Source organism: Aythya marila, assembly GCF_965140915.1.
Source record: "Aythya marila genome assembly, chromosome: 1".
NCBI lineage: Eukaryota > Metazoa > Chordata > Aves > Anseriformes > Anatidae > Aythya > Aythya marila.
In genome coordinates, this window is record NC_139042.1 from 128439398 (window position 1) to 128464764 (window position 25367).

Consider the following 25367-nt stretch of genomic DNA (forward strand, 5'->3'; position numbering starts at 1 on the left):
AAGTGAACTGTAGTTGAGTCTGTCTTAAATACAAGACATATTTACAGCACAGAGAGTGATAAATGTTCTGAAAATCAGGTTTATTAAAAACATTCCAAACAAGACATCAGTATGAATGTAGGCAAAATTCCTTGTTACTTTTGAAGAGTGATCCAATCTCAGTAAAGCACAAGGTGAAACAGCTTACTGTCCATGTTTTTCATATCATTGATGTGGAAGGACTCACTGAAGATCATAACAATGGAAGAGTTTGCTGTGGATACACATTTTTGCACTGTTGTGACATTTCTGAACCTGAATTTGTTACATTCTGTTGAAAGCTGCATACAGAATTGCATAGGAGAAACTCTTTTATCAAGGGCATACTCAAGTCAAAAGAAAGACTTCCACTGATTCTAGTGAGGTTTGAACCAGGGGATCTTGTCTCAGGTGGCCACATTAGAGACAGACATAATATAATCCCATGATATAAATGATTTTGCTCATTAAAACTGTAGAGCAAGGATGATCAGCAAAAATAGTTCAGAGAATGCAGTATATTTGAATAGAAGAACTGTTGTTAGTGAGTTTCTAAAGAATCAGAAACAGTAAACCTGCAGGAATGACAAGTGGACTGAAAATCTGTATAAATAAACAATTTTTATTAGACAATTATGTATGAGGAAAGTGTAGTACTGGGCTGTCTCAGGAGGTGTTACAGAATCTGCTTAATTTTAACAATTCCATAGGCACTGTGAAGAAAGCAATAAGGCATCCCATTAATTAATGCACTGATCAATAATTTAAAAATCAGTTAATAATTTATTATTGAGTACATTTGCAGATGATGGGAACTGTAGGGAATATTCAGAGTTTTGGTAGTACTGAGCAATTTAGGAGGGGTTTAAACACATTTAGAAGATAACTAAAGTATAACCTTCCATAATAAATAAATAAATAAAATAAAAAGATGCTAGGTTGTACATAAGGCATACAGAATCCATAGTCTTCTCTTCTCTTCTCTTCTCTTCTCTTCTCTTCTCTTCTCTTCTCTTCTCTTCTCTTCTCTTCTCTTCTCTTCTCTTCTCTTCTCTTCTCTTCTCTTCTCTTCTCTTCTCTTCTCTTCTCTTCTCTTCTCTTCTCTTCTCTTCTCTTCTCTTCTCTTCTCTTCTCTTCTCTTCTCTTCTCTTCTCTTCTCTTCTCTTTTCTCTTCTTTTTCCCTAGAAGTATGCCTCCTCCATTGTCTGTGGGTCTTTCAGATGAAACACATATCAATGTACTTTCCTAGGCAAGGTATAGGAGTTTGGGTCTGTGTCTTATCTTCCCTCCTTACCCATGAAGGCACTTTCTAGTGCTATAACTGAAAATCTGATATTACTGGACCTGTGAGATATGTTAACTGGTATATGGTGTGAATAAAGTTATGTACAAGAATAGGTCACAAAACATGGGTTTGTATTTCCTTCTCAAAAGCAAAAAGATTATACCACACGGGGAATAAGGCCATCTATACATAATTAAAGGGTGAGACTGCGTAACTGCAACAGATGTTATATTATCGTAGTAAGAAGAGTTTATTCGTAACAGTAGTAAATATTGTGCTTGTACATTTCCAAGCAATAATTTAACAAACATACTTCCATATAGGCTACCCTTTTCTTCCTGGACTAAATTTCATTAGTTTTGAGTGTCATGAAAGGTTAAATTGTAAAAGAGGTCTAGATAGCAAGATTTTCTACATTCTGAGAAAGCTGAGGATTGAAAAAACAGTGACACCCATTACAATGATATCTCTACAAGTGCTGATACTTTTAAAAGAGGGCAAATATCCATGAAGAAGGCATGACAGAAAGGGATAAGATTCCCATATAGCTTCACTCAATTCCTGCAAGCCTTCTATAAAAGTAGGGCTAGTCACTGTGAAAAGGATCTGATGGATTCTTGAACTAAATGATGTTGAAGTTCACAGCATGATGCAGGAGCAAGAAGTAAAGGCCCCTTCAATCTGGGTCAATTTCTTCTCCTGAAAAACCTAGGAAAGCTCTTTTAAACGACCCTGCACCAACAATCCAAAGGAGAGGCTGTGGTGAATGGAGCAACAACCTCTTTCAGTCATCATAAGCTTCTGCTGGCCATAGAGAGACTGGGAGGTAGAGACTTTACACAGTCTAATAATTATGTCAGATCCATTTATATCCATCTTAAGGCTTTATATTATCCTCATTCCTCTACTTTGTTATTTCCTATTCTCACTGTTCTGGTTAGATGTGCAATTATATACGTTTCTATTAATAACACCAGAAATGAAGCCTAGAGTGTGGGTTTGGTGTTTTGTGACTGTAGTTTTCAGTGTGGCATTAGCTACTTACACACAAAGGGATATAGGTTTTTGTTTGTTTGTTTTTGTTGGAACGGTTGGATGGACTTTTAAAATCTGAACTAAATGTTCACAACACCTATGCACATTTCCTCACTGCTTACTTTTTACCTTTCTTTTGCAGAGATTTTAGCTCATTTTCATTGCTAAAACCAGGAGTCACAATAGCTCACAGGTTTTATTATCACTTTGGGTTTCTACTTACGTCCCTAATCTCTTCTTCCCTAGAGAAGGTCTTTCAATGCATGTCTCTTGAAAAAGTCATTCTTTGCTTGAGACATGACTTATGTTAAGGGGATGCTTTGCAGGTAGATTTACAAGTATCTTTCTGAAAAAAACGGATCAGATAAAGTCATGCTTTGTCCAAAGCAGATAAGTTAGAAACTGGGAATGAATGTAGGCCCAATCAATGATCTACAATTACAGTAGCTGATGAGAAGCAGTGTCAGAAGAATCCAGAGGTTACCATAGAAATGTAACAATGAATACGATCCTTAGGGACTGCACTTGAGTCAAATACAAAATGCGCAGGAATTCTCAGTGAATGAAACTCTCAAGTTTAAGGGAAAAATAGAAACTATATCACAGATAAAGATAATTGAGCAGTCTGTTCTGCTTGTGATATCATAGTAGATCCAATCTGGATATGAGCCATCGTTGCTGCAATGCCTCTTTCCCAACCTTGTTTGGGTGAGATATATAAACCTCAGGAAAACTTTCAGAGCACAAGTGTACATCTGCCTGCTTCTCTAGTTCCTCTTGTCCTAGCAACATGTTATTATCTAGAAACACATTATCATAGCAAACACTTCAGTTGCTTGTTATGGAAATTCTGTGTAACAACAACCTAATACATTCAAGTTTGTGATAGCATTTTTCTGACCATTATTGACTCACTCAGACTTTTTAAAAATACAAAAAGGTATTTCCTGGATGGAGGGAGAATGTACAAAAATGGTTCTATTTTATGAGCCTTAACTCTGACTCTACTGTATCCAACAACCAACTGGAAAAGAGGGTGCCATGTGGCTTGTATACCACATTACAAACCCTGAATGCACTTCCACCAATCTGGGGGAAAAAAAGGAACATCGCAGTATTCCAAAAGTCTGGCAAGTCTGATATTTCTGCTGTTAAAACAACACAACATTTCTCCCCATCTGAAACATTTTGGAGTGAAGAAAATTAATTGTATTTCAGTAAACTAGAGATGTAAACCACAATGTACAGACAGTAACAAAACCTCCAGATCTCACACCGAAATGCCACCTCGTATAAATGAGCACATAGTTATCATTAATATCAGGTACTTGAAACATGAGTGACCCCTTATGGTAAGGGGTCTCTTAATATATGAGACCTTGGAATGTTCAACAGGGCTTGTTCATCCTTTGAAAGTAAAATGTGGCAGTTTTGGAGGAGATATAGTGTTCTCACTTAAGTGTTAATCATAGCAGTGGGTAAACAAGCTTTGTTTCTCACCTAGCAAATTTAAAACAAAACAGAAAAAGTATAATCAATTAGAGATTCAGCTAATTCTAAGTAATGTAAACATCTTAAGCACTCAGTGTCTGGAGGCTAGGTGCTGGACTTCTGCATCCTAAAGCCTAAATGCACAATCTAAGGCATTTATCCGGGTTCCCTCTAGAATGCAGGGAAAGAGGTAGGTGTTCTCAGAGGTGATCCATTCAGATCAGACATCAGTGTTCAGATGGGATGAGTAGCTGGCTGCTGGTGCCTTTCTTTCTCAGGTGAATGCAGAGGGCACCTAAATTTTAATATCTCTATTGTGGTCATACCAAACCCTTGAGCTTCTGCAAGATACAGCATCATGACTTTGTGCTTCGCAAAAATGTTATTCATATGACCACAGGTGACTGTGAGGTTTTCATACTAACAAAGCTTACATTGTATTTAAAAAGAATATTTTCCTGTAATTTTCTACCTATTGCAATCGCTTAGAAACACCATATATATACACTGTTAATAGTTTATATCCAGTACATTATGTCAGGAGCTCTTCAAATCATATGTGTGTATTTGTGTACATATACATATGTTCACAATATGTATTTGAATCACTCTGTGTATTGGAAAAAGGAAAAATGTATTACTACACATTTTGCACATTTACAAGTTGCATTTTTAGTCTTAAACATATTCAGTCAAATTGGAGCTGGACAATCTTCCTAACAAATTATTATTCATTAAAAAAAAAAAGTTTCAGGACAGGGCCAAAACTCTCTCTGAATTCATCTAAAATTCAGCTAATGAGTTTTGACAGGGGAAAAAGGAAAATATTTGGAGACATCACACTTTTGTTTCAACAAAATTAAGCATTTGCAATTTTATTCAAGTTGACATTATCATTTTATAAATTGATATACTAGATAGAAAGGATAAATAACACTAATAAAATAAAGGATAAATAACCGGAATTTCATTTAAAAATGAAATTCCGAAGTTAATTTTTTCACTTCAGCCCACCCTGTAACAGTTCTCCCATTTTCATTCTCTTTAGTTTAGGCACTGAATGAAAAAGACCAATTAATTTCACCTCTCTCATTACATTACGAAATGTTCTCATAGAAAATGAACTTTTCATCTAAGAGAACGAAGCTCTTAGGCTTCAGAAATATATACAATAAATTATAATGCTAAAGAGTGATCATGTTGTATATAATGCCTGAAACTGAAGCACTTCTTTTGTTTTGTGCTTTTTCATGGTTTTGAAAGCTTTGGTGAAAAGACAAAATGAGAGGAAAATCTTTTATCTAAACTCTGAATTTCAAGTCAGACTAGAGACAGAATGTCATGTAAAAGAAATGGATTTTTTTTAGCAAAGATTTATTTTCATTCATAACAGAGTAAAGTTATTCATTAAACGTTGTAGATGAAAGTTTGCTTAGTGAATAAGTCTTTCTTCCAATGAAATAAAGATCTGTAAAATATTTTAGTTTACAGTAAATGCACAACAGCAACTTTTGTTATTTTACATGCAATGTACACAGAGATGTCACATGGTTTACAGGGCTTGATTCCATTCTCAGTTGTCAGCCTCACACTGGTGTTTGTTTAGTCGCATGATTCCTCTTGATACTGGCTGAATTCCAAGTCTAAGTGAGAGGAGAATCAAACATGCTTTTTTTTTTTTTTTTTTTTTTTTTTTTTTTTTTCAGGACAATGAATAACTATGAGCTTTCCTAGTTCTAGCAGCTTTACTTAATTCACATGCATACGTTGTGGCCTCTCTGCTCATTACCACATGCATTCAGGCTCCTGCAAAGCAAAATACAATATATCTGTAGATGGAATTCCTCAGTGATTTTCAGTTCCTTCTTTTCTCACAGCTCCATCCCCTTAACAGCAGCCCCTCATGCTCTACCAAGATAGCACCAAGTAGCAGTGTACATTAGGAAGGCATAAAGACTCCCTGAGACTCGACATGTTTATCAACCATATGGTGACAGCTACAAAACATAAGACCATGCATTGTGTGCACTTTGTTAGGGTTGATCAAATCCACCAAAGAGAGATATTAGGGCAGAACTTTCTACTCTATTCCCCACGTTCCATGGGGTCCTTCTGCTGAGGTCTTTCTGCTGAGACTGCACAAGTGAGGAGAATTTCTGCTTGCCTACCCAGCTCACATGCATCACTACAAGGACCAGTTACAATGTAACCCATGCCCCCTACTAATAAACTCTGAAAATCATGTAGCCCAGATAGCACAGAAAATGTAACAGAGACACTTATATATGGAGTTTTTAAGGAAGAAAAAGAAGCCTCCTTTTTGTTACGTCTCTTCCTTGACTGTCTCTCCTTCCCTTGCTCATGTTGGAATCATATCACACAGTAAATAGGTATCACAGAGGTAAGCATAAAATGCTATCCTTCCCTATGGATTCATACTTCTGTGTGCTGTGAGCTAAAGGAGGCAACGCTGCCTTTCTGACTTCGGTCAAACTGACAGAAGCTGGCAGCTCGGCTTTTTTGGTCTTTGGTCCCACTTTTCTGTTTATGCTTGTCACGTGTGATAAAGCTTTCAATCAGTTTCAGTTTTTCATGTTCTTCCTTCAAGAAAAAGTCAACAAGCACACTTTTCTCTTTTTTGATCTGTTCGCTGATGTCCTTGGGGATGTCAGGTATCATCCAGTCAACCAGAACACTGAGGAACATCACCAAGTTCTGCAAACAGAGCAGTAGACATGAAACAAGAATGAAGGATCCAAAATACTTCCACTAGAGCAAAATCAAACCTTTGCTATAGGTATGAGGTATATACCAAAAACATCTTGCTGAAACCATATAGTATAAAGTCATTGAATATAGCATCAGTTCAGGAAAGAGCTCACATTTCTGCACAACTACCCCTCAGTGGTGAGGCTGAATTAAACACATGCTTCAGTTGGGTTTGAAAAGGGAATGGATTTGGATTCATCAAATTACTAATGGATTAAGTAGCTAAACCTGTGTTATTCCTTACAGGTGTTCAAAGGTGCTCAGTTCTCAACATCAGAGTTGTTGAGACTGGGTTCAGAATCCACTACTGAAGAGCACTGTCAGTGAAATCATCCTCCAACACCCTCATACCCATGTGTTTCCAATGTGGCCTAAGCAGACAGCAGACAACTTCCATTGTCTTTGTGCGCTCAAATACTTCTGTCTGCTGACATATGCTTCTGTCCGCAGCATATGAGCCAGAATTTCAAACCTCAGACATCAATGTCATTGCAGGTGATGGTCATATAACATAGTAGCAGGAAGAAGACTGGGCAAAAAGTTTTGCTTGTTTGTGAAATCTATTGATAAATTATGCCTTCAGGTTTATATTATAATGATAATACTTCAAAAACTGCTGTATTGTGTCATGTCTCTAAATGTGTGAGAACATTTGCTGACAAGGCTACTACTATGAACACTCCATTCCCATATGAGACAATGGAAATAATTAATCAGGGAATGTACTCTGGCAGAACAACAGGCAGACTATTTGAGGTCCAGCATAACCAGTGGCTTCAAATGTTCTTCAGGCAGTGGTGGAAAATTACTGATGTCAGAGCAAAGATTCAGAAGATGGCAATATAAACCAGGCAAGCCTCTCAGACACTCTTAGGAATATTTGGAAGTAGAGAAGAAAAGACAGGCAGATTTCAATATTAGGGGTGGGCCTGATTTGACTGTCAAGGGATACTAGATCAAGAATGAGAGCATAAAGCTTTTTATATTCAGAATCCAAAATATTGATAGCAAATCCCTTATCAATGAACTCTCAATACTTGGGGAGAATTTACTCCACTGACTTGTGGGAAGTGGCAAAAGACCTTGGAATATTTATTAATTCTGTTTATTTCTTGCTTTGGGTAAAGAACTGTGTTTTACAAGCCTACATAGCATTTATGTGCTTTTTACAAGTGATGACTGTGAGTATAATAGTCCACAGAGTCTACTTAACTGAAATGTTTAAGATCCTGTGGCATTTTGGGGATCAGTGCCAGTGCCAGGGGCTAATGCAGGCTGTGGAGCTTCCCTTCCATGCAGGGAGGGAAAATTGAAGAAATATGCTACAGTGCTACAAAAGGACAATCTTTGCTATAGCTTACTGACACTTCAGCCAGCCCAGTAGACCGGGTACAAGCAGATTAATTTGGGTATTTGCAAACATTAAAGCTTGATTGGACCCGGGCTTCTTTGGCACATGCATTTAAATTCATTTATTATAATATTTATGTGAATGAAATTTCAGTAACTCAACAGACTTACCTGAAATAGAATAACAAAAGCCAAGCGAGCAGATAAGACCGCCCAGTACTGTTTAGAAAATTCATACTGATTTGGGGACCAAGGTGGTTCTCTGTAATCTTTAAACCTGTCAATGAAGGCAGCTCAGTTATCACATGATTCCAGCAATATCCTCTTGCACCAATTGCTTTGATTGACATGATTTTTCAATCACAAAATCTAAAGAATTAAATATTCCAGATGTTCCTACTTCAACCCATATTATGAAATGCAGCTCCAGAATTAGAGCTGGACTATTGCCACTGATTTAGCAAGCTTACGCTGGTTTTCACAGTTGTAACCAAAATCAGAACATTGTTCTAATGTTGGAAATTTCCAGATTTTCCCAGATTTAATAATGTGTCCTTTATTTTGCAAATGTTAAACTGATGTCACTGTACAGGGAATAAACTGTTGAAGCTAAAGCATAGATATACATGTAGTCCAAGGCATTGTCAGACCACAGAAAACAAGCATGTATTCATCACACCTAAACTGAGATCAGTTTAGGAAGTAAATCAGCCTACATAATACCTGACTCACACTCTAGTATTTCCTGTCTGCATAAACGACAGGGGGAGCCATGGAAAAAGCACTTCCTCAAAAAAAAAGTTTTCTAGCTTTAGACGGGATAAAAGAAAGCTTTAGTCGTTTGGTGCAAAGACTGGTGCTTTTAGTATTATCATCAATCATTTGGACATAAACAACAGGCTAATAAAACTCACACATGCTCCTAAATTGGAAAGTTTTGCAAATAGCAGGAAATACAGAAAGCAATAAGAAATACAGACAGGAAACACAATAAGAATAATCTGGGGAAATGGAAAATAATTAAAAATAAAACAATTGAAGGGTCTTTGAGAGGATAAAGATTGAAAGCAAATGCAATGAAAATAGCCTGAAGTTTACAGTGGCCAGCAAGTTATAACAAGTTTGAAATATGGCACCAGGACAGTATGACTTGTGGATGTATAAACAAAAGGCATGATGGTGCTGGGAGATATTAGCCCTTCTCTGAACATTCTCAGGTAAAGCCACACCTGGAATGCTGCATTCAGCCATTTAGCTGTGAGTGGGGGAAGGAGGGGGAAGAGATGAGGGGGAGGAAGACAGAGAGAGGAAGAAAAGGGAAGGAGAAGGAGAAGGAGAAGGAGAAGGAGAAGGAGAAGGAGAAGGAGAAGGAGAAGGGGAAGGGGAAGGGGAATGGGGGAAGGGGGGAAGGGGGGAAGGGAGGAAGGGAGGAAGGGAGGAAGGGAGGAAGGGAGGAAGGGAGGAAGGGAGGAAGGGAGGAAGGGAGGAAGGAAGGAAGGAAGGAAGGAAGGAAGGAAGGAAGGAAGGAAGGAAGGAAGGAAGGAAGGAAGGAAGGAAGGAAGGAAGGAAGGAAGGAAGGAAGGAAGGAAGGAAGGAAGGAAGGAAGGAAGGAAGGAAGGAAGGAAGGAAAAAGAGAAATTGAGAAAAGAGAGAGAGAAAGAGAGAAAGAGAGAAAGAGAGAAAGAGAGAAAGAGAGAAAGAGGAACAGAGAAAGAGAGGAAGAGAGAGAGAGAGAGAGAGAGAGAGAGAGAGAGAGAGAAAGAAAGAAAGAAAGAAAGAAAGAAAGAAAGAAAGAAAGAAAGAAAGAAAGAAAGAAAGAAAGAAAGAAAGAAAGAAAGAAAGGAAGGAAGGAAGGAAGGAAGGAAGGAAGGAAGGAAGGAGAGAAATTGAAGGCAGTTCAGCAAAACAATCCAGGGGCTTAAGAGACTGACTCACCAAAGAAGATTAAAGAAGTGCACATGTATTGCTCCATTTTGGTAAGTAACAGCCACAGTTGGACATGATAACCATGCACAAATTGTGCCCTTAGGACTGAAAGGGATAATTTAGTGCTGTTCACAGTGTTTGACTAGGTTTAATGGGATGAAATTAAGAAACAGAAAATCTGTTTTGAATACCACAAAACCCTTCCTGACAGTAAGATTCATTAGACTGCGGAAAAGCCTCCATCAGGGGATAATGGAGAAGGTTCATATATAAAATCTGTCAGCTTCAGTTTGCAGGTGTGCTTACCAAAATTACCTTCAGGTTCTATCCACGTGGTTCTGCATGTTAAATTACACATTTACAAAACCTCCCAAACTCATAACAAATTCAGTCTGAAATGCTGGATGTAATTCTGGGCTGCAGCTTTTGGAGACAAAGTACACAGGGTACGTACAATCTGTGATGCAGAAAGGGAGGAGGAAGAGGAGGAGACAATAACTGTAAATTGGGAGTTATTATTGGAAGCACTGTCTGGGTTTGGTTAGAGCCCAGATAATTTGTTTTGTTCAGTGGGTGCACATGCAGCAGTCCAGTTCTCCTTCCTATCTTTGGTCCTATGCTATGCCTATACTGTAAGATTTCCCCTCTTGCATCCTTTTGTACAACATGGACTTCTACACGTTGCACAAACCAGTGTACCAGGGCTACAGAAAAGGACAGAATCAGTTCCATTGAATTTAATTTGCCTGAACATCAAGGCAAGGAAAAACATTGAGTTTATTGTACATTTTCCTAGCACAATAAATCAATGCCAGTCTTGACAGCAAGCACAGAATCACCTGAAAGGGTCTCCAATGGCGGTGCATTTTCCATTTAATGTACTTGGAGCTTTACAAACTATTCAAGTGTTGAAGGACATCAGATCCCATGAAAATTTCACCTGGCCAAGTGGTACACATAAATCACACTGTGTGAATCAAAATTCAGCAGAACACCAGCAAATGGCTTGTGGTGAAGGGAGATGTTTTCAGAGCTACAGACAAGGTAGCTGGGCTTCAGCCCCACCTCCCTTTTAAATATTCTGTGGAACATGACACTTTAAAGTGCAACAATCATGTCTTTTCTAAACACTAAAGTCTACAGGTTCTGTAGGTAATTTCTTGGGGGGGAGGGGGGAGGTTGGAAGGGAGGGAGTAGGAGGTGTAAGTGAGGATGGACGGAAAGGACCACACATGACTTAGACAAAATTGACCTGCAGCCAGTGTTAATATGCAGATATATTTAACAAGTATTTAGTGTGGAGACAAAGACTGGTAGAAACAATCAGAATTATATGTAAGTGTAACTGCAAATATATCTAAATAAAGTGATATAATGTCCTCAATAAATTGAATACAACATTACTGAATCACAAGGAAGCTGTGCTTCAGCAGTACAGGAATATATAAGAATTATTCAGTGGAATACATTAGAATCCACTATTGATCACTGGGTGTAGATAATATCAATACCAGGGCATTATGAATATTAATTAATCAAAAAAATTAATTTACAAAATATGGAAGTAGAGGAAATCCTCTTTAATGGAATAAGAAAGCTGGAGATGGACTCTTTTTATAGGGAGTACAGTGATAGGACAAGGAGTAATGCATTTAAACCAGAAGAGGGTAGATTTTGATTAGGTATAAGAAATAAATTCTTTAATATGAGGGTGATGAGGCACTGGAACAGGTAACAGGTAGTCCAGAGAAGTTGTGGATGACCCCTGAAGCCAGGTTGCCCAAAGCCAGGTTGCATGGGGCTTTGGGCAACCTGGCCAGGTGGAAGGTGTCCCTGCCCATGGCAGAGGACTTTAGATAATCTTTAAGGTCCCTTCCAACACAAAGCATTCTGTGATTCTGTGATAGATGGAAGAAAACCAAAACACTTTTTTAGCTTTGCAAAAGTTACATGCAAGACAGCATGAGACTGGCACATTACCAACATAGGCACAATGATGAGTCGTAGTATCTGTTACCACTTACATTGTGAAAGAATCTGGTGTTCCCAGCAGAAAGCAGTTCATGGAAATCCTGCAGTCACAAAATTACTGAGTAGCTATGGTTGGAAGGGACCTGTCACGTCCCACCGGCAGGAATATGCAGGGAGTGACTAAGATTTGCAGATCCGCTTAATGTGAACTAAGGTGAGATAACACTCAAGGTATGTGCATAAACATTAACTTTAATAGGAACACGCAGAACAAATAGTCTGTCAATGTTGGCACTCTCACAATTATATCAATCTGAGTTATGCGACTTTATGGGAAATCAAGGTAGGCCTAGCATTTATTGGCATTTTTGAAGGTAGAAAAAATAGAGAGACAGAGAAAGAGAGAGAAAAGGAGAGAAAGATAGAAACATCACCAGTCCTGGATCTAGCATCAAAACTGCTGAAGGGCATAGTTAGTGTAGAGTGATTCCCCATGTGTATTTGTACATGCCTGTATATATTGGCTTTGGCTCTGGGAGTGGTTGAGACCCCAGTATTTTTCCATATCTATTAGGACAAATCAAGAGAAGTGACACCAGACCTCTCCCCATGACCTCCCCCCATCTCTCACAAGGGCCAGTGGTCACCTGGCAACCATCCCTCTGCTGACAGCAAGGTCAGCTGGAGCAGGTTGCTCAGGGACTTGAATGTTCCTAGGAATGAAGACTCTCCAAGCTATTTGGGCAGCCTGTTCCTAAAGAAGTTTTTTACTATGAGGGTGATGAGGCACTGGGACAGGTTGCCCAGAGAAGCTGTGGATGCCCCATCCCTGGAAGTATTTAAGGCCAGGTTGGACAGGGCTTCACGTACTCCATTATCATACCAAATTATAAAAATTAAAAGAACTAAACCAGTAATAATGTCACATAACTTAGCAAGGTTTGCTTTTTTTTTGCCTTCAGCTACACAAGTGCTGTTTTGCTCTGAAAAAATCATTACAACTAATGCTTTGCATCAGATTGGCACTACAGCAATGTTTATTTGGAAGTAGTGTCAAAGAGTTCACAGCATTGTAGAAAATGCTACTCAAAATATTCAAAGAATGTGTTCTGGGTATTCGGTGGGAGAGTTGTTTCTGGCTTGTTATGGTTATTTTTAAGATACCTTAATCTCTGGCAATGCCCGTAAAGAGAAAAATTCAGGCTTATTGTAACCACATTTATCTTCAGAGGTCACAAAAATCTAAGAATAAGAGAGGTCAGCTTGTTCCCAAGATATTTGCCAGAAACAGAAAAACAGATTTTTATTTTTTTTTTCCAGCTTAAGGGACAGTGTTTGCTGCCTGTCTCTTGGGACGCAAGCAAGATACTGCAAAGTTCTGTCCAAAGCTGTGACTTTGGTAAGATCCAAATTGAGGTTGGTGATAATGAGATATGAATGGATATGAATGCTGATTTTTTTCATAATTGTTTCCTGATAAGGGAACAGAAATACTCTCACAGTTGCTTTTCAGTCAGAGTAGTACATGGTCAAACATGTAGTATATGCTTCTTTTTTTGCAATCTATTTATTTATGTATTTTGCTTGGTAGCACAGACATGATATTCTCAGGCAGAGACCGCTTTTATACCTAGTGCAGATTATTTCCTTCTCTCTGTATTTTGCCTCTGTTAAATCCGTGTTACTCTGATGAGCACTTTTCCAAATACACTGGGAGAGTCATACACCATAAGTAGAGGCCAGTGACTGTGACCAGGTAAACAGCTTCAAAGTTAAGGTAAACAGCTGTAAAGTTAAGATAGCAGTCACAGTGACATGGGAGATCCATATTAATAGGGATGTTTGTTAAAGGAAAGCTCATGCTGATTTGATACATTTTTATGAAAAAAAAAAAACACAAGGTTACACTGAGAACCTTAAAACCATATTAGTGATTTCTCATGCAAACTGGAAGTACTCCATAGGTATCTGCATGCTGGTGTTTTCTGCTCTTCCTGAGGAGTAGTAAACTAGATACTCTGAACATATTTTAATGGAAGTTGACCTTTGTTTTCCCAGCCTGAAAAGATGATGCTGAAATATAAGATCTGCAGATGGGTAACAGTGTAGGTTTTAAAGATGGAAAGAGTATATTGAAAACTCATATCTCATAAAGTAAACACCGAGCTTAATAAAGAGAAAGAGCCTGGTTCTAATTAGTGGGAACCCATCTTAAAAAATGAATTCTGCCTTCATTGTCCTTAATGAAAGTTATGTATTTCAGTACAGAAAGGAATTTTTTTTTATTCAAGTCTGTCTAAATTGTTTATTTTGCCTTTTAATGCATGGGAAAAAACATTCTAAGAACCTTCTAAGATAGTGAGAATACTCTGAAAGCTGTACTCTTAAAACCATGTTCTTAAAGACACAAATATTATCAGCTTCCACTTGGAAAATTTTTGTCTGTCAAAAGACCCAAAGAAATAGCTTTGCCTATGCAAACTGTCATTAAAAGCATTTTACCTGCAGAATAAAACATCCTGTGCAAATGGGGAGTTTTCTGGCTGTGTTCCAGCCTTGAGATGACTGACATTGAAGTATGAGAGTGTGTGATTGATGAAGCCATGCATGGTTCCATTTTGACTGTATGCATATTGATACATAAGGCGTGGAATGAAATCAGATGTGACAGCAATTACAAAAGCCTGGGAGACAAAAAAAAAAAAAAAAAAAAAAAAAAAAAGAGGAAGAAACATGGTGAATGTATGCCTAATGTTTTTCAGATTAAGTTAATTCAGGTGATAATTTTCATGTTCAAGTAAGTTTGGAGTGGTGATGAAGTATGAATTAAATGGACAGACCTGATAAAGAATGTGTACTTGTATAAATGCACAGTGACTTGGACTGACAGGACTCACATCTGACATCAGTCATGCTGAAATAAAACTGGTATAGTGAGTGAATCAGACACACAAATATCTAGATCATACCAATAAGAATTCATTAAATTCATTTAAAATGGTATGTTGGTGAATAGCCTGCATCAATATTATTCAGATGCAGTAGAGAAGCAGATTTGGGCATTGAGTATTTTGTCAAACCAAATATGGCCATCTTACATTTCTGTCACTAACAGATATATTAATGGAATCCTCCCTAAATAAAAATGCTCAGAGTTTGTTTGAGACAGGATTAAGTATCCTTAATTAATTAAGGATCATAAATTTTCAAAGTATATTTAGATAAAAGCAAGAAACTGCAAAGTTTTTCTCATTTAGCACAGATCAGTGCTGGAAAGCCTGAAATCTATGCCTCTTATCAACTTTACAGGTATGTACAAGGCCACAGAGATTTCCTACCTTAAATCCTGGAAACAGCCAAGCCATAACTGAACAGTATTCCACCTAAGTCAAACACTTCCACTTCTCTGGAAGCATTATAGTTCTCTGAGTTGTAATGATAGTTTACATACTGCTACAGAATGCTGTTGTGCTGGAAGTGACTGTACCAAGTAAATTGCATAACACATCTGCACAAGTTTCCCCTTCAGTTTTCATAACACAAGTTTCCCTTCAGTAGTGACAACCATCTGTATTTCTTAAGTACTTTGAAATCTAAGAGTCAAAAATCCCATAATATTATGATTAAACTCCTAGGTTTTTGTTTGTTTGTTTGTTTGTTTTGTTTTGTTTTAAGAATATCTTTTTTCTATTTAGTTTTGGTAGCTTGGGAAGTGTGTAAGACAACTCAAAAAAGGCTACTCTTACAGGCAAACTCAATCTGTGGGAGAAATGATGTTTAGAGATATAATCATATTGTAGATATGAAAAAATGCTAATACTTTTTCTTGTAAGGGATTTCTGCTCCTGGAATGCACTAATAGATGTTATGTTTACATCCTTTTCTTTCATATCAGCAATTATAGTAGCAGTGACATAAAAAAGACATGGATATGAATGAGAAGCATATTTTTATCAATTGTCTGAAGTGTTGCCTCTTCAGATCCCATCCATCAGTTGTTTTTATGTGAATTAGTCTTCCTGTCCTACATAACACAAGGATATAGAGAACAAGGTGAGTGGATAGCCCTCTCCTTTGTAATTTAGATCGTTTTACACTTCCACAAGAATAAACTGGATAATTTAGATTTTATTGTATTTTATACCACTTGAGAAATTTAAACATCACTTTTATGTAACTTTGGAGTGACAATATAAGCACCTAAGATCATATTTAGAAACAGGTATAACCAAATACTTACATTAATGATAACTGAAAGCTTTCCAATACCACTCAAAATGTTATACCAAATTCCTGTAAGTGAAAAACAGGACTTGTTAAGATTTTTTTTTTCTCTATATTCAATTCTTGTTGTTCTTATCACTTTAATGACTTTCAGTTGCTTACCTATATCTTTTGCTCTTACTGTGTCTGGCCTCCTTAGTTCAGTAACAAACTTTTTTGCATCAAGTCGGACTTCTATGATGTTGTTCAGAAGAGCAAAGAGTGGTGCCAGAGGGAAGGAGGCAACGAAGAGTGTGACAAAGCCAAACTGGATAACTGGAAGAGAAATATGCATTGTCCTAGGATGTCTTTTGAAAGGAACTGGTAAACACAGCTGACAGCAAATTGTTGGTGAGCTTTGTGGGTGATAACACACATAAAACTCCACTTGGCAACTTGGACAGAGTAATAAATATCACAAAGCAAGGCTATGAAAGAGAGAAAGGTTTGTCACTATGTTTTATGAATGGTTCCAATAATCCTTCTGATCTCTAGCACATCAATACAAGCCAAAGTAAATAATACATTTACTAAAGTACAAAGAGTTCTCTGTGTATTTTTCTGTTGTTCAAGATGCTACTGTTTTTTCTTGTTCTTTTGCCTGTATGGAAAAGGATGCATTAGTAAGCAGGAGGAGGAACTGTACAGTGTGCCAATGTTTCTTTCCAGTTTCCTTTGGAAAATTTTGTGACAATCTGAAAAGAACAAAAACATAATGAATATCTTCATGGATGCATGAGTTTGTGGTGCCATATAGCATTTTCATCCCTATTTGTATCAATGATATACTTCAAAGTTAAAAATCTCCTGCTTGAAGTCCAAGCAAAGGAGACTGTTATTGTCACTTACTTTTTCTTTCTGTTTTGAGGTTTGGATAAGGAACTTTGGAGAAAATAAATAAATAAATAAATAAATCACTGGTTCTAAAGAAAAGTAGTACTGCAATGAAGGAGAGACCTTCTGAGTTCTCTGTGCTTCCCAGAACAATGATGCAACTAGTAAGTCTGGCTTCTTCCACAGATTAATTAAACAAACAAAACAAACGAACAAAACCTCTCTCACTTTGAAGTGGATGGCACATTATCTTGTTCACAGTACTAGTTCACTAGTGTATCTTGTTCACTAGTACCTCAGAGTTCAGCTCACCAGTGATTACATATATGTAATACATATGTATATATATGTATATATATAACTGTATAAATAAAAATACCACATTTTTTTCAGAGTGAATTATGCCTGTTCTCTAGGATATAGGCTGATCTGTCTTTATGCAAACAAATTATCTTCTAAATGGCTAAAGAAACCGATGTCACCCTGCAAAGCACAATGCTGAAGGTGCTTTTTGATGATTTTATATCTTGCAATATATATTCGTGCAATGACGGTGATTTTCTGAAACATCTCAATGCTCTAGAGATACTCAGAATAATGTAGTAAAACAAACAAACAAAAACTGTAAAAACTGTAAAGCAACAGTTTGTATTCTGTAAAACAAACCTTTTGTTTGTTTACTTTTTCTGTAAAACATTTTGTTTGTTTTCTGTAAAACAAACAAACTGCAAACAAAAGAGAGAAACAAGAAAAAACAACAACTAAACCCCCAGTTCCCTCCAGCAAAGCTTCTTCAGCTTTAGAGTGAGTTTGTCCTTAATTCCCTTGTCTTTCAGTGGTATGTTAGGGCACATAGAATCTACCTGATATGGGATTATGGGATAGTCTCATTTGTGTATATTTAGAGTCTGTAAAGGACCACCACTTTTTTTTTTTTCTTTTTTTTAAGAAGTTGCCTAAAAGTCTTTTCTTCAATGGAAATTAGGAGGCTTCAGTAGTGAATGTTACTCATGAGATAGGGTCATTTCATTGCAAAAATGATACATTATTTTAATATGTGAAAAAAAGTGAAAAGGGTTTATTTCTTCAGAAAACAAGGAAGAGTAGAAGAGGAAAAATACACAAAAGTATACTGACCAAATGCAGAGCAATCCCAATAAAATTAAACTAATAAATCTAACTGTAATTTACAGTTCTGAATTAAATAAGCAGCAGTATGAAAAAGGTGTTGCTGTGAGGCAGTATGTATTGTCGCTTCTTTTCCAGGAAATCCCTGTGTCATTCCTCTCCCCACCATGAGAGAGCTGTTGCACTTTTTGTGAAAATCAGGTCTTTTCATAGCACAAGAGTTTTCTGTAAAATCATTTCCTTAGGCACTGTAGTCAGAGCCTACCACTGACTGTTTTCTCCAGTATCTTCTCTTGCATGCATCTTCTTTTGTGTACACAGATTGCAAGTCATCTAATTGATTTTCCCGCTTTTCTCTTACAAATGACAACATATTTGCATAGTAAATTATTATCTCTGCCTGAAATATATATCCTTTTAATTCTGATTCTCATTGCTTTGCGATAAAGAGTGTATCCTAATGTACTCCAAGACAGAGCTTTTTCAAAGCATATGAGCACTCTACCCTTGAAATTATATTTTCCTGAATATTTTACATTCAGAGTCAGGAAAAGGAATTATCAATGATATAAAAACAGGTGTTAGAATAATATCACAAAAACAAAACAAAACAAAATAAAAAACTATGAATGCTTAGCAAAATACATCGCTCCAAAATGCACCTTATTAAATTTTAAGTGAATTTAGCTGGAATAGAGCTGGCAGATTTCTGTTAAAAAAAAAAAAAAAAGGTATTTGCAATATTTTAAGTATAAACCACACACAGATTTGCTTTGATGTTGCTTATTCATTGCCTGGGAAATTTCACTTTATTGTGTTTTTTTTGTTTGTTTGTTTTTGTTTTTTTTTTCAAGTTCATGAGGTATGTTCAAGGTATGCAAAGGTCTTCTGGATAATTGTGTAAATATGTCTTCATAGAAAACTCTGTGCCAGCAATCTTTGTGTGGCCATCTTGAAATCTCTTCAGTGTTCCAGCCTCCTTTTCATGAAAGTGTCAATGATGTAAAAAGCAGACAGAAAAAAAAAAAAGAAAAAAAAAAAAAAGAAAAAAAAAAAAAGAAAAAAAAAAGCCATAATTTAGATGGCCTTGAGTAGCAAATTTGCAATTATTCAAAACAAGCAGCATGTGACCAGCCTCAGCAATTTAATTGTGCTTGTTTAGTTTGGTCAGTATTTATGCAAATAGAAGATATGTCAACATTGTTGCCAAGGTTGCATGGATTAAAAAGAGAAAAATTCCCTTGAGCACAGTTCAGGTCCCAGAATCAACCTAGTTGTATCATGCTGGGGTTCTCCAGATGCCTGTTCAGTCACAGCAGAAACATTTACACTATATTGAGTGCACTTTACACTTTACTGAGTGCCTTCACGAAGACTGTTCCATCAATGACAGCTGATGCCAAGACATCCTATTTTGGGCCAGAATACTTGATGGTAAAAAATATCCTTTTTTACATTAATGCTAATACCACAAGGTCTCCATGCAAAGCTCTTGTAGTGCTTACATATGCACTATGCACAACCCTATGGCCCTACATAGGTGTCCTGCTTGACTTGGGTTGCTATTCTCTGTGCTTTGAGGCAAAATGTTATAGAGACCTGTGCAAGAAGCTAGACCTCTGGACATCCAGCTTTTTTTCAGATTTCATACTTTGGTAGGCCAAACTGGAGACCACACAGATGAACATGACCCAGTCTCATGTCACAAGCTAGTTAACAAAATGACTGAGAGTTGTGCATAAGGGAAATTGAAGAACATGGGCCATAAAGCCATCTCCTAGGGCATTAAAGCAGGAGACTAGATGTGTGGTCAAAGGTGACTTATTGAGACTAAAGGTATGTCAGCATCTTGAGAGAAGGTACAGAGTCGAGGAAAATTCCAGGGTGAGAGGCAGTAGATATACAAAGAATCTGTTCCATGATAGTTCCCTTGTAAACAGACTCTACAACCTTAGATATTGGCAACACCACAGCATCTTGGTGTGTTTACTGTACGAGAAACAGCATTGTGGGTGGAGCAGAGTGAGGACACCACAGCCAGCTCTGTGATATCACCACAGGGTTGGAGAACTTGATGGTACTATGGTGTTGATAAACTGCATAGGCAGCCCTGAGCTGAACTGATAACAAAATCAAGTCCTCTAAGTGAACTTCACTCATAATAATCTCGTTATAATACCAAAGTATTGTACATCAAAACCTTATCTGAATGAAGGTAATTGTTTATAGTTGTTTTGTCTTTTTTCTTACATCTGTATCATATGCCATAGAATTATATGTTACTCTAAGTAAAGAACGGAAAAAGCTCCTCAGAATAAATTTTTCAATATATAATCAAGCCTGGATGAGAAACTAAGGAAAAGGTATAATTTACTACTCTTTAGTAATAAATGTGTGCAATAAGCCTACACACAACAGAATAAGCTGGCATTTTCAAATCCATCCTCATCATAGAGATTATAGAAAAATGCAGTTTTCTCTTCAATGATTTTTTTTTATTTTTATTTTTATTTTTCTGCCTCACACATTGCTTTTTTGATGGCTTTTCCTGCTCAGGGGGAAATCCTTCCAAATCTCTCAGATTAATTCTTATGGTAATCAGTTGCTACAGACTTTGGATCTGATCATTTCCTTCTTAAAATTCAAAACGGAGCTTTGCCATTGCTTTTTAACAGCAGCCAGACGATGAAATCCTTTACTATTATTTCTGTCTGAGAAAAAATGTTTTCAATTAATTACTACATGAACCTTGGACTCTGAGGGGCTAGACTGGAGACAAGACAAATGAATGAAATAAGAATCTGAAAGTCATTCATGATTTTTTTTTTTTCTCAAAAGAAAGGAAAAGACAGTAGTAGTAAAAATTTCACACATCCACATGCATCATTTGAATGGTTTTGGAGATATTTTTTTTTTAATTTTGTTTCATTAGCAATATTTATTGCTCTTCTAAACATCAACTTCTTGCCAATTCCTATCACTGCAGGCTACATGTGTTGTGAACTTGCTACCAGCTGGATGAGGAAATTGCTATACATGATACGTAAGTTGGGAATGCATATGGTCTGGTATATTGGTCTGGGTCAAAAGTCATTGCAGAGTTTTAGCAACAGGAAGTACTTATGACAAATTTGACACATTAACAGTGATAGTTTACATTTCAGGATTCATTGCAAAAAAAAATCTGATCATGTAGAAACACTGAAAATGTCTCTACTTAAGAATGTCTGCTAAGAAATATAAACATATATATCAGTTAATATTATCAAAACAAACCATCATCAGAAATTTCACTGGTGCAAATTAGAACTGTGTGCAGACATGCTATTGACTGACAAGGCACATTCAAGAAAGAAGCTCAGTATGGTCTGCTGACTGAAATCAGATTCAGAGTTGAGGTCACTAACAAAAAGACCTGCAAGAGCTTTCCCCAAAGCAAAACAGAGTTCATTTGTCATGGTAAAATATTGGCCTCTTCCTCCCACACTACTTGTACATGTAAAATGCCTCTGAAGTCAATGGAAGTTTACATGACTTGTAGACTTTAGGTTTTACCCTCTTATTTGTTTTTTAGACTAATATATGACTTTATCTTAAAAACTAAATGCCTTAGTCTCAATTTCCTGCTTAGTCTATGTTATATCAAAGTCAGGTACTTGATTTTTCTGGATTTGCTCTTAGCTATTTTTTTTTCCATTTCATGAACAATAGTTGAAATACAACTTTGTACAAGAGTCAGTATCCATGAAATCATTATTCATACCACTGGATACCCTGAATTTGCTTCGATGTGGTTTTTTTCCACACTGCAGCTGCTCTCAGCCAATTGGTTTAGAACTATTGCAATATAATTCTTCAAGAAAACTATCATTCCAGTTTATGAATAGGAGATTCTGTCTTTGAAAAGCAGACACGTTTTTTTTTTTGCCTCAGATTTCCCAGCTTCATCCTAGCTACCTACTTAGTTATCATTTTAAAGCTTTGGCTTGAGGAAATCCTTGAGCCTTTACTCAAAGACATAAAACACCCTACTGTTACAAGTTGTTAGGCCAAACCCTCAATATATCACCTTTCATAACTAAAAAAGTAAAATGACAAGTGGCCATACTTCATTGGGTATGTCTTTCTTGGACAGAGAGGGCTCTCAGCAAATTCATGGATTTGTGAGTGGGGAGGAGGGCTGAAAAGTGAACAGGCTAGTGGAAAGTACCATTTCCTTTTATTTACTTTTCTGATGACATCTAATGCAAATGATGAGAAACCTTTCTACAGACAAGCAGATTTATTTTGTTTTGGGTTGTAGATCACCCCTGAAGTGGTAGGGATAAGCATGGTGATATAGATGCTGGCTTTGGGACAGCTAGAAATGGCAATCCCAAGGAACAGGATCACCTGTAACTGTTTTAATTTAGGATGATGTTAAACATTCAAATGCAACACAGCCTGTAATTACATATAAAGAGCTGAACACTTTCTACTGCAACATTAGGTAGACTTGTAAAATGCATGACCTGGAAGAAGGTAACACTCCTGGGCACTTCAGCACAGACTAGCTTTAAGACAGAAATGTCTGTAGCCTGAGTGAGTGAGTGAGTGAGTGAGTGAGTGAGTGAGTGAGTGAGTGAAAGAAATTTGGATTGTTCTTTTCCTGCCAACAATTCCCTCTTTCATGTTTGTTGTTCCTCATTCTTGCTGTTAATAGGTTAATCATGGTTAAAGGCACTAGCTTGGTGTTCCCATTAGCCATTACACCTTCTCTCACTTTATAAGTGTAGTGATAGTATCGTTGCTGAAATGGAGTACAGTGACTGCCTGATTTTGCAGAACAAAGTCCAGTGAAAAAATCATTTCAAAATACATTTCTCAATATAAAAATACAGGAGATTAAAAAAACAAACAAACAAACAAACAAACAAAAAGCAGTTAAATCTCATTATCTCTATTACTTTACTATTAATTTAACTAGACCTAAGTGAAGTATTAAAAAAAAAAAAAAAAGGAAAAAAGAAAATAAAAGGAAATACTAGCAGGTTTGAAATGGCCAGTCCAAAATGGAAGTGAGATTGTTATAACAAAAGCTCCTCTACTTTTGACAAACTGTACTTTAAAGCTCATCCTGGAATTGCTCCAACCATCACCTCTCAGACAAGTGGTGTCTCCCCAGGAATAACCTGCCTCATGAGGAAATGCAAAGAGAATATATGACTTCAAGCATGTGAGTGGACCAGAGTTCAGGTCTCCTTCAGAGAGGGCACATGTCAATCCTTTCGATAGAAAGAGTAGATAAGGTGATGACTGCCTGGTGATTAGGGTGGGTACTGAATGACCTGGATTCCAGAGTGTTGGCTTGGTGAGAAGTTTTCTGTGTAGTCTTAAAGATGTCACCCATCTTCAAAAGTTAGAGCATCCTGGAAGAACAAACCTAAATTTACTGAATACCTGGATAGAGATACGTAACCTGGTCATGACTGTCTCTGCATGAAACACTATTATCATCTGTGAGGGAGAATCCAAAGGCCCAGTCTAGAGTTTCTTATTCATATTTTTTTTCATTCCTCATTGAGCAGATAGCCACAGACAGCAGTGAGAGTTTGAATAAAATCTGTGTAAAAGATTGAGAATTAAGTTCTGAAATGGCAGTTAGATATCCCTCTTCCTTTCCTTAATAGCATAACTCTTCTTTTATATCCCGGTATTTTTTAAGCAATTCATAAAATAAGTCTTTCATATGCATTTACTGATTTGTTTCCCTTCACTCCCCCACTCAAATCAAATTTAGAAAAATAGGTAAATGCCCTTCAGAGCAATCTCAGCTGACAGGTTCAGTGCTGAGCTGCACAAACTGCTTCCTGACAGTGTGGGTGGTCTGAATCACTCCACAGTGAATCTGACAGCTGAGTGCAGTGGTATGGACCTGGGGCAACAAGCGGGCTGGGGTGGTGCAGCTTGGGTTTCATGTGCTGCACATTTGTCTGGAATCCCATGGATGAGGCATAGCTTGCCATGGCACACTACAAGGCTCGGTGAGCCATTCTCTTCACTTGATAAACTAATCTCTTGTAAACAAATACTTAGATCAGTAATTCATCCATTCATTTGCAGGGCATCTGCCTAATTATCCTTGAGTGACTGCAGAATGAGGCACTCAACATAGTTTATTATCTAGGCATGAGGGACTAAAATAAAATACAGGCTTAATGTCAAGTGATTTATAACATCAGTAGCTCAGACCCTGATACTACAAGTTATTCCAACAAGGCAGACCTTTGTTTCTAAGTGGTGTGTGTCCTTATCACTGAATCAAGGGTGATCTCCTATATAGACATCTTACAGACATCTTTGAGTCTACTCAACTTATCCAGAAGGAAAAATCATCTTGGGCTGAAGTAATATGTGGAAAAATTCAATTGTAAAGGAGAATTTTTCAGCAAAGTTCGTGTGCAGAGGCAAATAAGGTAATAGAGGTTGCAACACACAGCCAGATCCTAAGGTGAGTTGAAACAACTGAGAGGGAGATGGTGGCAATTGAGGTCTTCTTTACATTTACTTAATGCTACTACATAATATAAGGTTCAGATCCATAAACACATCCATAAAAGATATCTCCAAATCTGCCATTATATAATTTCCCTTTGGAAAGGGAATTCCAAAATCTTACTCATTTCCATGTATTCTGGAGTCAATCCAGTGAAAGGTTCCAAGCTGTAGTCAAGATCCCATTGCTGAGGGTCCTTTGATTGATTGGTGTTCATTTCCTTTGGTTCAGTTCTTCCATCCTTCAGCTTCCTGAAGAGCTTCTTTAACTTCCTGAGGAACAAAAAGTTAGACTGGACCAAGTCTTTTTCCTTTTTTTCCACCTACAGGATCTGGTCTAAATCTTTGCACTGTAAAACTAAATGTATATCAAGTTACTTCAGTATCACACAGGCTTGGTTTGCACCATCCACTTTAGTTATGATGTTTCTTACTGCCACGTGATAGGCTGATGGAAGCAGTTCTTGCTGTGTTCCTCTGTCGAGGGAAGTTACAACACCATAACACTATTATGATGGAGTTGAACCTAGTACTTTTAATACTTTTTTTTTCCCTCTAGATATATGTTGAAAAAGCATCTTTCCAAAGCTCAGGCACCTTGGGCCTAAATACTAGTGATTATTAATACGTCTCCCTCAAGAATGAATAAAAGAAAGAAACAAACAAATAAAATACGAGAAGATAATGTGATACCTTCATACATGTATGTCACATCTAGCACAGGTGTACTTTCCTCTCAATCTGAAACTTGGGAACTTCCATA

At 37.1% G+C, this 25367-nt stretch overlaps 1 protein-coding gene across 1 annotated transcript in view; it reads right to left on the bottom strand.

Moving 5' to 3' along the window:
• Positions 1-5722: 5722 nt before the first annotated feature.
• ANO2 (anoctamin 2) overlaps positions 5723-25367 on the bottom strand; it is a 190937-nt gene continuing 171292 nt past the window's right edge. The window contains exons 19-24 of the mRNA XM_082784479.1: positions 24729-24877; positions 16232-16384; positions 16086-16138; positions 14348-14529; positions 8120-8225; positions 5723-6544 (exon numbers count right to left, since the gene is read on the bottom strand). Of these exons, the coding sequence (XP_082640605.1) occupies positions 6263-6544; positions 8120-8225; positions 14348-14529; positions 16086-16138; positions 16232-16384; positions 24729-24877 (925 nt within the window). The 3' untranslated portion in view covers positions 5723-6262. The remainder of the gene's footprint in view (positions 6545-8119; positions 8226-14347; positions 14530-16085; positions 16139-16231; positions 16385-24728; positions 24878-25367) is intronic.